At 31.0% G+C, this 15,154-nt stretch overlaps 1 protein-coding gene across 1 annotated transcript; it reads right to left on the bottom strand.

The window, feature by feature from the left end:
- Positions 1-3,097: 3,097 nt before the first annotated feature.
- LOC108346133 (2-methylene-furan-3-one reductase) lies at positions 3,098-5,104 on the bottom strand. The gene is made up of 4 exons (XM_052867293.1): positions 4,729-5,104; positions 4,171-4,494; positions 3,899-4,058; positions 3,098-3,739 (listed from the first exon to the last, which is right to left on the bottom strand). Exons 1-4 carry the CDS (start codon positions 4,954-4,956, stop codon positions 3,474-3,476), a joined length of 978 nt encoding a protein of 325 aa, XP_052723253.1. The 5' UTR covers positions 4,957-5,104; the 3' UTR covers positions 3,098-3,473.
- Positions 5,105-15,154: the final 10,050 nt, after the last annotated feature.

Here is a 15,154-nt window from a genome sequence, read left to right as displayed (position 1 = left end):
TGTTTTAATAAGGACATGAGACATCTACTAAAGTCAATAATCTCATTTATAACTAAATTAAAAATTTTAATTTTTTCTTATTATATTAAAAATAAAATATATTATTATTATAGCAATCTAACTATTATCTTTTATTTTATTTTTGGGATATAGTTTTAAGACTGCAAAATTTTCATGACTTCAACCAGGTTTAACAAATTTAAGGGATATTTTATTTTAAGGGATATTCTTATAATAGGCCCAAAAAAAATATTATTATTTATTATGTTTAGTGAAAATATAAAAAAACACATTATTAACAATTCCCGGATCTTTACATTTTTAATTTCATGTTAGTTTATTGCTGGTTTTAGTAAAACTAAATTTGAATCTTTTAAATAATATTGCAAATTAAATTTTACGAATAAAAGATGTGATTTTTAATTTTCAGGTGTTTGTTTCTATTCAAAAAATATATTAAATTAAAGTTAATATACACATAAATATAAATATATAAAATAATAAAAATCATAACCAAACTCTACTTTAACTATATATTATTTAACACATTAAATACTAAGAACAAAAATTATCTTTAATAAATATTTAAGTGTTCCAAAAATGAGGAGTGCTAGGAAAAAAATTCTCCTAACTAAGAAAGATTGAAGGGTCTTCTCTAAAAACTTTGCACAAAATTCACATTAATTGAAATCATATACACTAAAATAGGAAATTTATGAATGGCCAAACCACCTAATTAACCTAATTGACTACATATACATTACATTCCACAATGCTCCAAACCATATTATAAAAAAAGAAAGAAAAAAATATTTTTCAGACCCAAAATATAGCAACCTTGTCTCTCAATTATAGAAAGCCATTAATAATATTTTTTATCTCATCATATTATATAATTATTTAATAAGGGAGTGAATACATGCAAAGTCAAAGGACCAAATCAAGACAAAATTGGGGAAACACCAAACCTTAACAAAATTTTTAAAATAATATTTTAGTAAAGTTCATTTTATATCTCCTTTAATATTTAATTCAAACAGTTTTTATTTTTCAAAAAGGATTATTTTAATCATCTTATGTTTTTTTTTTCTTACAATCACTGAATTAATAGCCTCTCACACTAACATTTTTTGGCCAAATCTCACCTGTTATAAAAAATAAATAAAAGGATACAAATTTATTCCTTTTATTTTTTTAATTGGTATACATATCTCTCAACTAAGTTTTTTTTAAATCTAATAAAAATCAAAGATTCATTTGAGTGACTAATATTTTCAACAAATATTATTTATAAGAAGATATATCTAAATATTATATGTCTAATTACGACATTACCAATCAAATATACTATAAGATGTTCTCAAAATCATTAATAATACAATACTGTCCAAATCAGTTTCATTAGCAGACATTTTTTTATCTTCTCATTTCACATAATCAATCATTATCTAGGAACAAATTAATCATAAAATAAGTAATATTTTAACAAATTGAAAACAAATCTTTTTTAAAAAATAAATAAAATAAAACAACAGTGATCATGAGACTAAACAATATACAAGCTGAAATGAAATTTATCTAAAAGTAAGAAACCTAAATACATTTTACTCATTCTTTTTACTAATTAGTAACTTAATCACAAAGAACTTTAAGTGGCCCATTAGGGTTAGGGCACATACATGAATGTTGAAGTTAAATAAAGACAAAGAAAACACCACCAGACATGAAAGGAATCTTGTGGTACTGTTATTTATTTTATATGATAATGGTATTATTTATTTATTTATTTATTTTTGAATGAGTTGTGATCTTAAAGAAATAAACAAGGGTATGAAGAAGCAAAGAGCTTGTTGTTTCTGGTGATGTATAATTTTTCATAGGGAAGTAGACGTAGGATCCACCATTTCCATGACAGGGAAATCTTAAAAATGATACACCAACAAACAATCTTTCATTTCTTCTTCATTTTTAACCTATTTTTTTTTCCTCTCTTTAATGGGATGCTTCCTCCATAACCACTACCAAACACTACACTACGCCCTCTACCTACTCAATTTTCTAAGACAAAACTTACCAATGAAAATATCTTTTGAAATAAAAAAAGTATACATTATTGTGTTGTTTTTTATAGTAAATTATTATATATGATAAATATGTTAAATTTTATAGTAACTAGTTCAATAACAATTAAGCAATTCAATTTCTCCAACCACATAGAAAAGACAACCAATTTATTAGGCCATTTTAGTATTTTAATCAACAATTAAAGAATAACACTATCAAATAATACATGATTGATTCACAAATCTTTGTGGAGACACCGTGCATGCAAAAAATACTTATCAAAATAGGAGGAAGAAATGCCGAATTTCGTTTTTAAAATTTTACAAGTTCTTAAAATTATTATTTATTTTAGTTCTTAATGAAGAGACTTAATAATAATGATAACATTAAAAAATAAATGAATAAAGACTGGCATAATTTAAAAATTTAAACAAAATTTCAAATAGTTTTAGTGACTATATCAGTTTTTTTTAGCTTTAAAAATTAATATGACAGTGAAAATATACTTAAAAAAATGTGATACGTTGAAATACAATTTTAGGGACTAATTGACCATTCATTTTTTTATTATTTATTATTGTTATTATTTTATTATTATTATTATGCAATTTACCACTATCGGCCTTGTCCATTTCAATGTTAGGCTTACAATATTTTGTGTTTTTGTACGTGATAGGCCTTTTCTGTTGGGCCTAGTTTACAGTAGGCCTTATAGATAGAGTTATTTTGCTAAAACATTGCGATGATACAATTCAAGGCAAAATGAAAATTGAACACTGTTTTTATGAGAAAATAAAACTTAATATATTAATTTACATTGATATTTATAATTTTTTAACAATAAATATATATATATATATGCAAGACATCTTGATAGTATGGTAAAGTCAGCAAGGTATGTATACTATGTTCTCATATTGAGAAAACATCCTGATAGTTCACTAAGGTGAATGAGTTCAAATAGTTTGGTTGGAAGTTCAAATAGCTCCATAGCATTGTGAATTCAAATAACTCGGTGAAAAGTACAAATAGCTTAGTAAAGTATGTTGAGAACTCATATAGTTTAATAGGTGATCCAGATAACTTGGATAACATCTTACTGAATTCTCTAGACTTCCAACCGAGTTATATGAGTTCTCCATGCATCTTAGAGAACTATTCTAATGCCTTATCGAGTTATTTGAATATTTTGCTGACCTGAAAAACAATACATGTATCTTGCTGAACTTACTGAGTTGGGGACTTGGCATAGGTTTACCCACGTCGATCTTTATTTTTCAGCAGCTAGGTTACTTTGCATATACATAAACATGGTAATGAAAAACTTAGCTAATTTAGTAAACACTTAAAAATGTTCATCACCAATAGCATTAACCATAACAACATGGAGAGTTTATCATATGTTGTGATCAGGGAATGGGATAAACAACCACTTTTCCTGTGGCTCTTGAAGTTTCTAAGTAGGAAATGGCTTCAATAAGCTGAGAAAATGGCAATGGAGTCTTGGCATCAAGTATAGGCTTCACTTGACCACTCTCAAAGTAAGGTCTCAGTTTCTCTAAGTTTGATCCTTTTGAAGTTAGCCCAAAAAAGATTGCTGGTGGATATCCAGGTGGCACTATTGTCACAACTTTTCCACCTTCTTTAATGGCCTTAAGGGCTCTGTCAGCCTGCCCTATAATATACACAAGTATTTCTTTTTCGTAAGCAATTAGGGTTTGATCAGAAGCAATAAATATGATAGATGAATAAAATATATTTTACCATACTTCTTTTTATATTATAGTAGTTTAAACCAAATATATGTAACTATTCAATGGTTCAAAATTCTCACCTACTGCATCATACACCAGATCATATTTTTCTGGAAGATCTTCAAAGTTGTACTTTGTATAATCAATAGGAAAGTCTACTCCTATCTCCCTTAGAAGTTCAAGTTTGCCTGTGCTTGCAGTTGCTGCTATCTTCGATGCCTTATAAACATGTTTGGCGAGCTGCATAACCAAAACACAGCAATTCACCATCTTAATCCAAAATATAATAACAAAATCCTTTTGAACTTAATTTGAACCTGTTTTCTGCAGAAAAATATATGTTAAGATGTACCTGAATGGCATAGCTTCCAACTCCACCAGCTCCTCCCAAAACAAGGATAGATTTCCCAGCAGAAAACTGAGCATGCTCAAAACCTTCAAGGGCAGTCTCACATGCCAAAGGAATGCTAGCAGCTTCAATGAAGCTTAGATTTGATGGTTTATGAGCTAATAGTTTCTCTTCTGCAACAGTATACTCTGACAAAGTGCCAAGAATCTTAAGATTCGACAAACCTTCCCCGTTGATATCACCATATACTTCATCTCCAACCTTAAATTTCCTTACTTCTCCTCCCATTTTTACCACTATGCCAGCAACATCAAAACCAGGCACAACCTTCTCACACCATTAAAAAAGTTTTATATATTGAAATTCTAATATTAATTGATTAATCAAATGCAGCCTTTCACTCATATCAGTCTTAGTTCCATCACAGATTATAAAAACAGTAAGATTTAAAGTTTATGTCAGAAACTAAATTAATTTTCTTAATTTTGAATCTTTTATAAGCAGGAATGAAACATGAATTATCAGAAAGAAAAAAAATAAAAATAGAGGTGATGTACATACAGGTAGATAAGAGTCAGTGTCCTTGAACTCCCCATGTATCCTCTTGTAATCAACTGGATTAAGGGATACTGCTATGACCTTGATGAGCACTTGATCATCTTTGAGTTGTGGTAAGGGCCAATTAGGATCAAACTTTAGAACATCAGCGGGTCTACCATGTTGAGAGTAGTACCAAGCTTTTGTGTGGGTTGGAATAGTGGAATCAGTGCTTGATGCATCTTCTGCCATGTTGGATGAATATATAAACTAAGAAGAGGTAGAGAATAAGGATTTAGATGGAGATGAAGAGCATGAAGGCATATATATTTATAGGATCTGATTTCATGGAAAATCAGCATTAATTTGGATTTAATCATGCCAAGTTCAGTTTCATTTCCTCTTTCCGTGTTCTTCATTTCTTAATTACCATCTGGGGTATCCTTTTCTCATGCTTTCAAATTTTAGTCAAATAAATTAAGCTCTGTATTCTTTGAAATTTTCTATATCTTAAAGTAATAATCAGTTAATAGTTAACACCAATATATATATTTATTTATTGTAAACTCAATTGACTCATTTTAGTTAAGAAAATTGTTTGGTTGTTTAGAATAATATGATAGTAACCTTTCAACTTTTACTTATACTTTTTATTGGGTGATAATATTTAGTTAATTATTTATAAAAAAGAATACGTATAATAATCAGACAAAATGGGCTTTTGCATCAAACTAGGCATTTTTGTCAAGAATATTACGTAAATAGGCAAATTTTGACCAAATATGAAGTCGTGGGGGCCCAAAACGACTTCCAATGAAGAAGTCGTGCCCCCTGCACGACTTCGCACTGTTCATTTGACAGTGCTGAAGTCGTGCACCCCAAAAACGACTTCTGGGTCCTGTAATCAATTACAAGAAAGTGGTAATCGATTACACGTTGTTGAAATCGTAACCCCCCTGCACGACTTCAGTTTAGTAGGCAAAAATGCTTCTGGTAATCGATTACGACACTTCTGTAATCGATTACTAGTGTTTTAACTGTGCAAGAACCACCCTGGTAAGCGATTACAAGTTTGTTGTAATCGATTACTAGTGTGTTTTGGTTGGTTTTAGAAAATTTAATTTGCAGTGTACATATTTTATGTAATGTTTGTGTTATACGAAAAAAGAAATTGTGGTTATTATTTAATGAATGGAGACAAATTTGAAGAAAAGAGAAAAGTAATATTAATAAAAATAATAATACTAATAGTAATATATTAATAATCGATTTGATTACAATGGGGTAAGATTAAGAAATAACTAATGACGAAATGGACAATTTCCCCTATGATGACCCCTCGACAATGACTCCACCATCTTCATACCAACACGCTTCTTCGTCACAAAACGTGTATCGACCGATCCTTGATTTCCAATACCTTCAACAGTCCAATGAAAGTCATCCCAGTGATGATGACCAACACACGCAGAGTCCCACGCTACAACAACAACAACAAAGGCGAGGCCAACGACAACGACGAAGACCAACATGTGGGACTAGAGGACATAGATAGATTGCCTCATCAATTTATTTATAATTATGTAATTTGTCTATATTTTCTTAATTAATGACAAAAATTTATATCGTAACAAACTTTTATCCTTTCAAGTTATTATTGCACATCATATCAAAACAAATATATATATATATATATATATATATATATATATATATATATAAATCAATTTTAATATATAATGCAATCAATTAATACTAAAGCAACAAAGAAATCAATTAATACCAGTCAAACCCTACCCTATAAATTCAACCTTTTCTCTCTCCTTACGAACACACACCATTTCCACTCCAGTTGTAGTGCCTCCACACGGTTTCTCCTCCTCTCCAACCTCAAAATCAAGTCCTATTCCACAAGTTCCACTTCTAAACACCATTTTTCAACTCTCCTTTCAATTCTCTTCAATTTGCACCGATTGGAATCTCTAATGGCGGAATCTTCAAAGAGGCAAAGAGTTAGGGGCTCATCTTCTATAGTTGGGGGACGTCGCCGCCGTCAGCCTTCACCCCCAGAAAGCTTACCCTCACCCTCACCACCACCGTCATCGACTGCTCCACACCAAAATCTTCAATTTTCCGCTCCTGCACTAGTTGAAAGGTATTTCTCGCTATATAAAGACCGTCAAATCATTGAGCCAAAATACCTAGATGACCAATATTTCGAAAGTCAGAGTTTTGAATTTTTTGGCATGCTCAAAAATTTGGAATTGGATGATTTTGTTTGCGATGTTGTGCGTTATTATCCTGATTTGGTTCGTGTCTTTTATAGTAACCTCAAATTTTCTGATAATGGAACAATGAAAACTAAGGTCAACAATGTGAAAATGATTATCAAACCCAACATTTTTGCTTCCATAGCCAACCTTCCCTCTGTTGGGTTGAACTTTGAGGGTAAATTATTTGAGGATTGGGCCGATGAATACAATACAGATGTTGCTAGACAATTAATTTGTTTGCCACACAATCCTCCTACGAGTAGAATTCTAGCCGACAATATGACAGCTGAGGCTAGAGTATTACATTATGTTATATGTCGTGTTTTGTTTCCACGTGTTTCTAACTTTGCACAGGCAACCGAGGAAGATCTTCTGATAATGTGGATAATAATGACGGCAAAGCAGATAAACTGGACCCATCTCATCCGACATAGGATGAAGAAGGCTTTGAGGCCAGGTGCTCCTTTACCATATCCAACTTTGGTCACCCGGATCCTATAACATTTTCAGGTTCAATTGGAGGATCAAATATCTGTCCCACCTAGTAGGCATAACACAATATCAGGAGGAGTGATCTAGTCATTTGGATTGACCAGAAACGCTGACAACAGATGGGTTCACAGAAATTCTCCTCCTCCACCTCAACATCAAAATCAACCACCTCCTCAACTACAACCATCACCACCACTAGTTCAACAACAAACTAGTTCATTTGATGACGTCATGAGAGGGATAAACGATCTCCGAACATTTGTTGGGGACAGCTTCAATACACTCAATGAAAGCATGAATGCAAGATTTGAACAATTGGAGCTGAACATGGGTGACCGGTTTGATACTATTGATGCTTGAGTTGAGCATGTGGAGCATGACATTGACTATCTGCGTCGTCATTTTAGTCCACACGGTGGATCATCTTCCTAGATGCGTTTCAATGTGTAGTGTCATTTTCTTTTAATTTAAGCTTCTTCATGTGTAATGCATTTTTAATTCAATAAAATACTACAAATGCCATTTATGATTTTGTCTTATGATTTACATGAAATCAATTACTCTTCCTATACATAACAATACATCACAATATAATCAACAACAATGTGTGCTTACAAAAATTCAGATCATTACACATAATTAACTTCAAAATATGCTTTACAACACAATAGAAATTTTCTTAAACCAACCAAAACACACTGGTAATCGATTACAACAAGCTTGTAATCACTTACCAGGGTGGTTCTTGCACAATTAAAACACTGGTAATCGATTACAGAAGTGTCGTAATCGATTACCAGAAGCTTTTTTGCCTACTAAACTGAAGTCGTACAGGGGGGTCACGATTTCAACAACGTGTAATCGATTACCACTATCTTGTAATCGATTACAGCACCCAGAAGTCGTTTTAGGAATGCAAGACTTCACCACTAGTCAACTGAACAGTGTGAAGTCGTGCAGAAGGGCACGATTTCTTCAGTTAAAGTCGTTTTGGACCCCCACGACTTCCCCATTTTGATATTTTAAATTGAATTTGCCTATTCTCGTAATATATCATGTATTTTTGCCTACTTTGGTAACAACAAAATGATATCCTAACATTTTAATTAGGTAGATGCCACCTACAATATGATACTATAGGATTACTAAAAGTTGGATGTTAGGCTTTTCTAGTGGAGTTTATTATTAATGTTAACTTTTTCTGTATTTAGCTTGCCAAAGTTCATATATATATATATATATATATATATATATATATATATATATATATATATATATATATATATATATATATATATATATATATATATATATATATATATGCACGTCATGCATGATGTGTTTTTGCATTCAACTTTATTCATCCTCGTATTAAACTAAGCCCTAGCTTTGAGTAGAATAGGTAAACTCTTCGTTGAATAAATTTTTTAAAGCAACAATTTTTGTTTGTCGGTGCCATAGATTCGTTCTGCATGTCATCCATGATGTATACAATTTTTGTTTTGTATTCGACTTTTTTTTAAGGATTAATTGAATTATTCATATCCATTCAACGAGTGATTTAATAAGAGGAATATACTTTGTATAATTTTATTTGTTTGCATTGAGATTTTCTTATTTGTTTAGTACGGGAGAGGTGGTGGTGATACCAATCACAAAAAAAAAAAAAAATTAAGTAGAGAAAGATGAAGAATCACAATATTTACTAATAATTAAAATTAGTTAATAATTATAAATGAATATTTATTGATAATTAAAATCTGTAGATAATTATAAATAAATATTTATTGAAGGATAAGTACTATAAAATTTAATTATTAAATTATGGATTAATTTTAATTGTAGACAATTATTAATAGATTTTGTTCACTTTTTTTCTCAGCTTGTATGTGAATCCTGAGTATCTCATACAAGCTCCTGGAAAAAGATTTTTTCTTATATTTTCAAAATCAATGAAACAATTGTCTCTCTAAAGCTAAGTATAGAACTTTTCCTTCCACCACTTCTGAAATACAATGGTTCACCTATCTCTTTCAAGACTTCTAAATTCATCATACTCAACCTTCAGTCTTCATCAATCAATCTGTTATTCAAATTGTTTTTAATTAAGTTTTTTCACGAACACATAAAATAGAAATTGATTGCCAAAACCCGTATTAAGATCTTATCAAGCTTTTACCCACATGTTCCCATCTTCAACAAGCTAATATATATTAACCAAAAATCTTTCTGCATCCATTTTTCATTAGAAGTTGGTAATGGTTAGCATCTACTTCCTACTTGAGCCTACTCAAGATATTCTCAAAATCAATTTTGCATAATGCGCTGAGTAAAAGAAGTCAACCTCGTGATATTTTGTTTTATTACACTCAAGTACATCCTGTCTGGACTTAAGTGATTTTCAGAGCTCCGAAATGACTTTGTATCCCAAAAAAGACTGTGAAAATAATAGTCGAAGCAACGATGAAAAATAATATGTTTAAGGTGTTGTTCCCTCCATCACTCCCCCCCTCCCCCCCTACTCTCTCCACCTCCTCAATCCTCTATAAAAAAATTTTAATTACAAAAGTAATTTTTTTTACTTTTAATTCTATTTATTTACTTTATTCTGAAACCCTAAATTTCTATCCATTTTTACTCGCCCATTTTCACTCGCGCAATCCCACCTCCCACTCTCCCAAGTCTCACCTTCTCTCTTTCCAGATTCTCACCCCCTCCAACTCTCACCAGATCCGTTTCTTCTCATCTCCCAACTCTTACTTCTCTTCTCCATATCTATTTGGTTCTTCTCCATATTCCTGTCTCCATATCTGTTTGGTTTCGTGATGTGGTGGTGTGGCCTTTTGTGGTGCGACGGTGCGGGATGTTTGCGGTGGTCATTTGACGGTACAGCCGTTCCGAACGATAATGAATATTTTATGACTAATATCATAAAAAAATAATTTTATTGACATTGATAAAAAATTCTAAATGACATCAATGGAAACATAGTTGGTAAAAAAAAGTGATTGCAAAATAAATCTGGAAATTAACCACAATTGATTGTTAACATGAGAGAAATATTCATTATTGTAAGTAAAATGTGTTAAAGTACCATAATCTCAATTTCAACATGATAACTGAATAAAAAAAATGAAAAAAGTATACATGAATTAAAAAATTTCAAAAGTTCAAAATTCTTACTATATAATTATAATTTAAAATTTTCTAAATTTAAATTATCAAATTCCTCTCTTAAAGTTTTAAAATTGCAATATTTTAATTTTTTTTATTTAAATGATTATATAAAATGTTTCAACCTTTTTATAAAATTAACTATCCTCCACAATATTTTTTCTGACACATAGCGACATATATTTCTTTCTCATGTATCAACATTTTTTTTTATGTGAGATTGCTTAACTCTTCGTACGTTAGTGTGTGTAAGATAAACAATCAGAAAGTTCAAAAATACAACAATGGAAAGAAGCATAAAAAACAAAGAGAGACAGAAGAAAATGAAACATAGAAACATGGGTCCACCATTAAAATGATTGTGTTGTTTGGGTGATGAGATCGAAGACAGAAAGAAACAACATAATTGTCAATAACAAATGCTTGTTGGTTAAGTATAAACCAGACAATCGCATTCATGCAGGGGATTAGAGTGGGTAAAAGTTAAAAAATATTAACTCTAAAAATAAAATTGTACTGAAGGGTAAAACAGGAATAGGAAGGTGGAGGGAGGGGTAAAACGGGAATGGGGAGGTGGAGGGAACAAGGTGTGGTGGTGAAGGGAGCAACACCCATATGTTTGGTATATTGGGTCTTATTGGGCCTATTTATCCTTTGTTAGTTTGTTTTCATTTTTCTATGTGTAACCTTCTTTATATTTAAGTCAGCTTTGTTTTTACTTTCATAGACGCTTTTGGTTTTTTATCCTCAATAACTAAATCCAATTCATATGCTATGATTAAAATTTCATGAATTTTTACATTCTTACCAAAGCTTTTCCATTTGCATAATTGCATCACTTTTCTACTGCAAGATTCACTACTCTCTTTCTTTCTTTGTCACTAGATGAATCATGCAGCCTTTTTTCTACCACTTCTCTACTCTCTTCCCTTCTCTTCCCTTCTATGTCGTCAATGCGAAATATGTCGTCAAGTAGTGATAACGAACCTCCCTTTCCTTCCTATTTTGAAAGTGACAAGAGGTTTATCTTGTTTTTTTTTTATGTTTCATAATCCTTTCTTTCTAATGCAAGTGTTTTTTTATTGCCTTTTATTCTATACGAGGGTGAGAAGTATGATGATGACTCTGTTTGTTGATGGGAAGTGTGGCGGTTCTATGGTGATTCTGAGGTGAAAAACCCTGAGGTGAAAAACGCTGAGAAGGTGAAGATAAGAAGAAATTGAAATATTTTTTTGTAAAAAAAAAATAGAATAGGTTTTGATGGAAGAAAGAACCTAAAGTTCGATCTTTTTATCTTATGTTTTAGTTAAAGAATTGAAATAGAATTTCTAAAATAATCAATGCTAAAGCCTTTACTTAAAATAGTGTATGAACATTCCTCAAGGTAATAATACTACTAACCAACCTTCTTCAAAAGCTGAGTATAGATCCCTTGCATATGTTACCATTGAAATTACTTGGCTTAGAAATTTGCTTAGTGATTTTAATATTTTTACATCTTTTGCTGCACGATACTGTGACAACAAGGTGTTATCAAACTCTTCCATATTAAAAGACATCATCAAATTGAAAATGTATTCACCAAATCTCTGCCAAGATATTCTGTTTATCTCTCATTTTCAATATGGGAATTGACAATGTATTTCTCCCATCTTAAGTATGGGCCTTATTGGGCCAGTTTATCTTTTATTAGTTTGTTTTTGTTTTTCTATTTGTAGCCCTTTTTCTTTTTATATTTGAGCCTGGTTTATCTTCAAAAACTTTGTATTTTTCTTCTCAGAACAAACACAAACAAAATGAACACTAATAAAAAAAGGGAAATACTTTAACACAGAAAACATAAAATAGGTGTGAAAATGAACACCCCAAATGATTATTCGGCAGGAAAAGAGAATTGACGCACGAAACTAGATGGGCCTCTGTTCATCTTCGCACTGAAGCGGAGTTTCATACTGTCACCACAAGACTTATTTAAATTGAAGCGATTTTGAAATGTTGTTCTTTTTTCTTTTTTTTTTAAATCAACAAAATTAGTTTACTTATTCTTTTATTTAAAATTTTATCTTTTTAAAATGATGAGATACAAATTATAATTGAAGCCTATAATTATTTTTATTTAAAATTTTATCTTTTAAACATTATTGATACAAAATTATAATTGAAGTATATAGTTATTTTTTTTTTATTTAACACTATTTTCAATGAAAAACATAACTAATCGTTTTTTTTAAATATTAATTTGATAAAAAAGTAAGTATTAATTTTAGTTTTTATGTAATATTGAGTATATGTGTTTTATTGTTAGTTGTTATCATCGTTATTATTATATATTTAAAACTTTTATTTACAAGTTATTATTATAAATTTAAAATTTTTATTTACAAAAATAAATACAACTCGTGAGTAAGTTTAGGAGTTTTTAAGTTGAGAAATAGATATGGGAGACTTTTTTCATAGATAAAGTCGGACCTATTTTTATAAAAGGTATTTTTTTTATTAATTAATAGTAATTACTTAATTGTTAGAAGTTAATATGTTTAAATATTTTTTTGAGGTTAATTAAAGTGACTTTTTAAGGAATTTTTCAATTAAAGTGATTTTTATATTCATCATCAGGGCTAAATCCTAACTTAGTTATGTATATATTTACTCATGCTTACCAAAGAGTTTAATGTAAAAACCAATATCTAGCTTACATAATAGTTTCAGTCAATAACAGTAATCCCGCTGTTTAAGAGCATAAAAGATAGAGGTAACATTGAAGATAGTGACATGTTTTGAAATTTTAGAAGTAAAATAGTGTACCATGGATTTATCGAATAAACACCATGATTTTCAAGATATATTTTGTGTTAGAAATTTCACAATTGATTAAAGATAAAATTAATTTAGAACATATAAATGAATATAAATTTTATTTTACAAACTAATTTTATGAGATAAATTTTACTTCACTTTCTGGTTTAATTTTTGACACTTCTATTGCAATTTCACTGAGTAGGTAAATCCTTATTGGATCAACTTCATCACGTTCGATTGGGCCAACTTTTCTGGCTCAACCAGGCTTCCGATTGTTGCTGCTGGCCCAATTCTCACCAAATGATAAGGTAGAATTGTGGTATCTGTCCAATCTGGGATACTTGAGTAGAACTTTAGGTAGATTATCCTGTTACTGGTTCCGGTCTTCTTCACGAAGTTCTGAACTGCTAGCTGAAATGAAGTGGGAAAACAGCTTATTTCAGAAAACTTTTCTCCACAGTAAATTGTGTCAATGAGTCCTTGGCAAAATAGCTCATAAGTCTGGATGGAGCTTGCTCCTGGGTAGACGATACATTTGGTGATGTTGTGCTGGTGCTTTGGAATTATCTTGTCTTCAGATTTTCCTCCTTGTGCTCTCAGCTTGTTGTAAGTTTCAATCCATTCCTGCTTGGTGAAAGAGCGGAGATCTCTTCTGAGGATTGGCTTAACTTCTGGGATGATTCCTAGACTCGCCATTGTTGATTTCTGCTTTTTCTCGGTCATTATGGCTTCCTTGTAGTCGTTCATTGGTATCTTTGGGCGAAGATAGCTGTTGAATGCAATTTTTGCTTCTACCTCGTTGGGAAATTCCTTCATGATATCTCTTTCACTGCCTTTTTGAGGATGGTTGTAAATTCCTGCTCTTGGTCCTGTGAAGATGACAAAGAACTTCTCTTTCTTTTCTTCAATCTTTGTTCCTTTAAGCAGATCAATCTCTTTTTCAAGAATTTCCTTCTGCAGTTTCTGAAGAGCAAGTTCCTTTTCCATGATGGCTCTCTGAGCTGGATCCATTGTACCTGTTGATAGTTTAGTTCAGGATCTTCCTGTTGTACAAAATACTCTTTTATTCCTGCAATGTGTTCTACTTGGAATTGGTAGTAGTTGAACCATTGCTGCCATCTAAGTAATCTTCCTTGCTTGTAATCACCTGCTATGTTTGTTCGGATAAAATCTCCAAAGCTTTTGCTTTCTGTTCTTATTAAAATATCCTTATTTATTATATAGATTCTAAATTTCTTTATAGTTTTCTTTATTGCTAAATATTCCTTTTCATTTGAATGATAATTTAGTTCAGAACCTTGAAAGGCTCTACTAGTAAATCTGCATAAATGCTCAATTCCTTCTTCGGTTTTAGCTTTTAACACGCCTCCCAAAAGAGTCACTGGCGTCAGATTCTATTATCATATAATTCTCTTTACTCGAATGGTAGGTGCTCACATTTCCTTTTACATTTAGCAATATAGCTAGTATCTTCTGAAGTCCATGTCAACCTTACATCTTTCTTTAATGATACTTTAACAACCACTAGTAAAAAAAAAAAAGGTTTTCTAACACGACTAATACGTCTCAGTTTCCACAGACTCGAAACAAATATAAACGCGATGGCAGTATTATAATTTGAGTGAATTTACAGGTCTCGGTTGAACAGGAACCGAGGCATAGTCATATAGGCATCGGTTGGAGGAAGGAGTCGAGGTAGTAGAAGTGTATTA

The sequence above is a fragment of the Vigna angularis genome, chromosome 8 (genome assembly GCF_016808095.1).
Source record: "Vigna angularis cultivar LongXiaoDou No.4 chromosome 8, ASM1680809v1, whole genome shotgun sequence".
NCBI lineage: Eukaryota > Viridiplantae > Streptophyta > Magnoliopsida > Fabales > Fabaceae > Vigna > Vigna angularis.
This window is presented reverse-complemented; position numbering and strand designations above follow the sequence as displayed.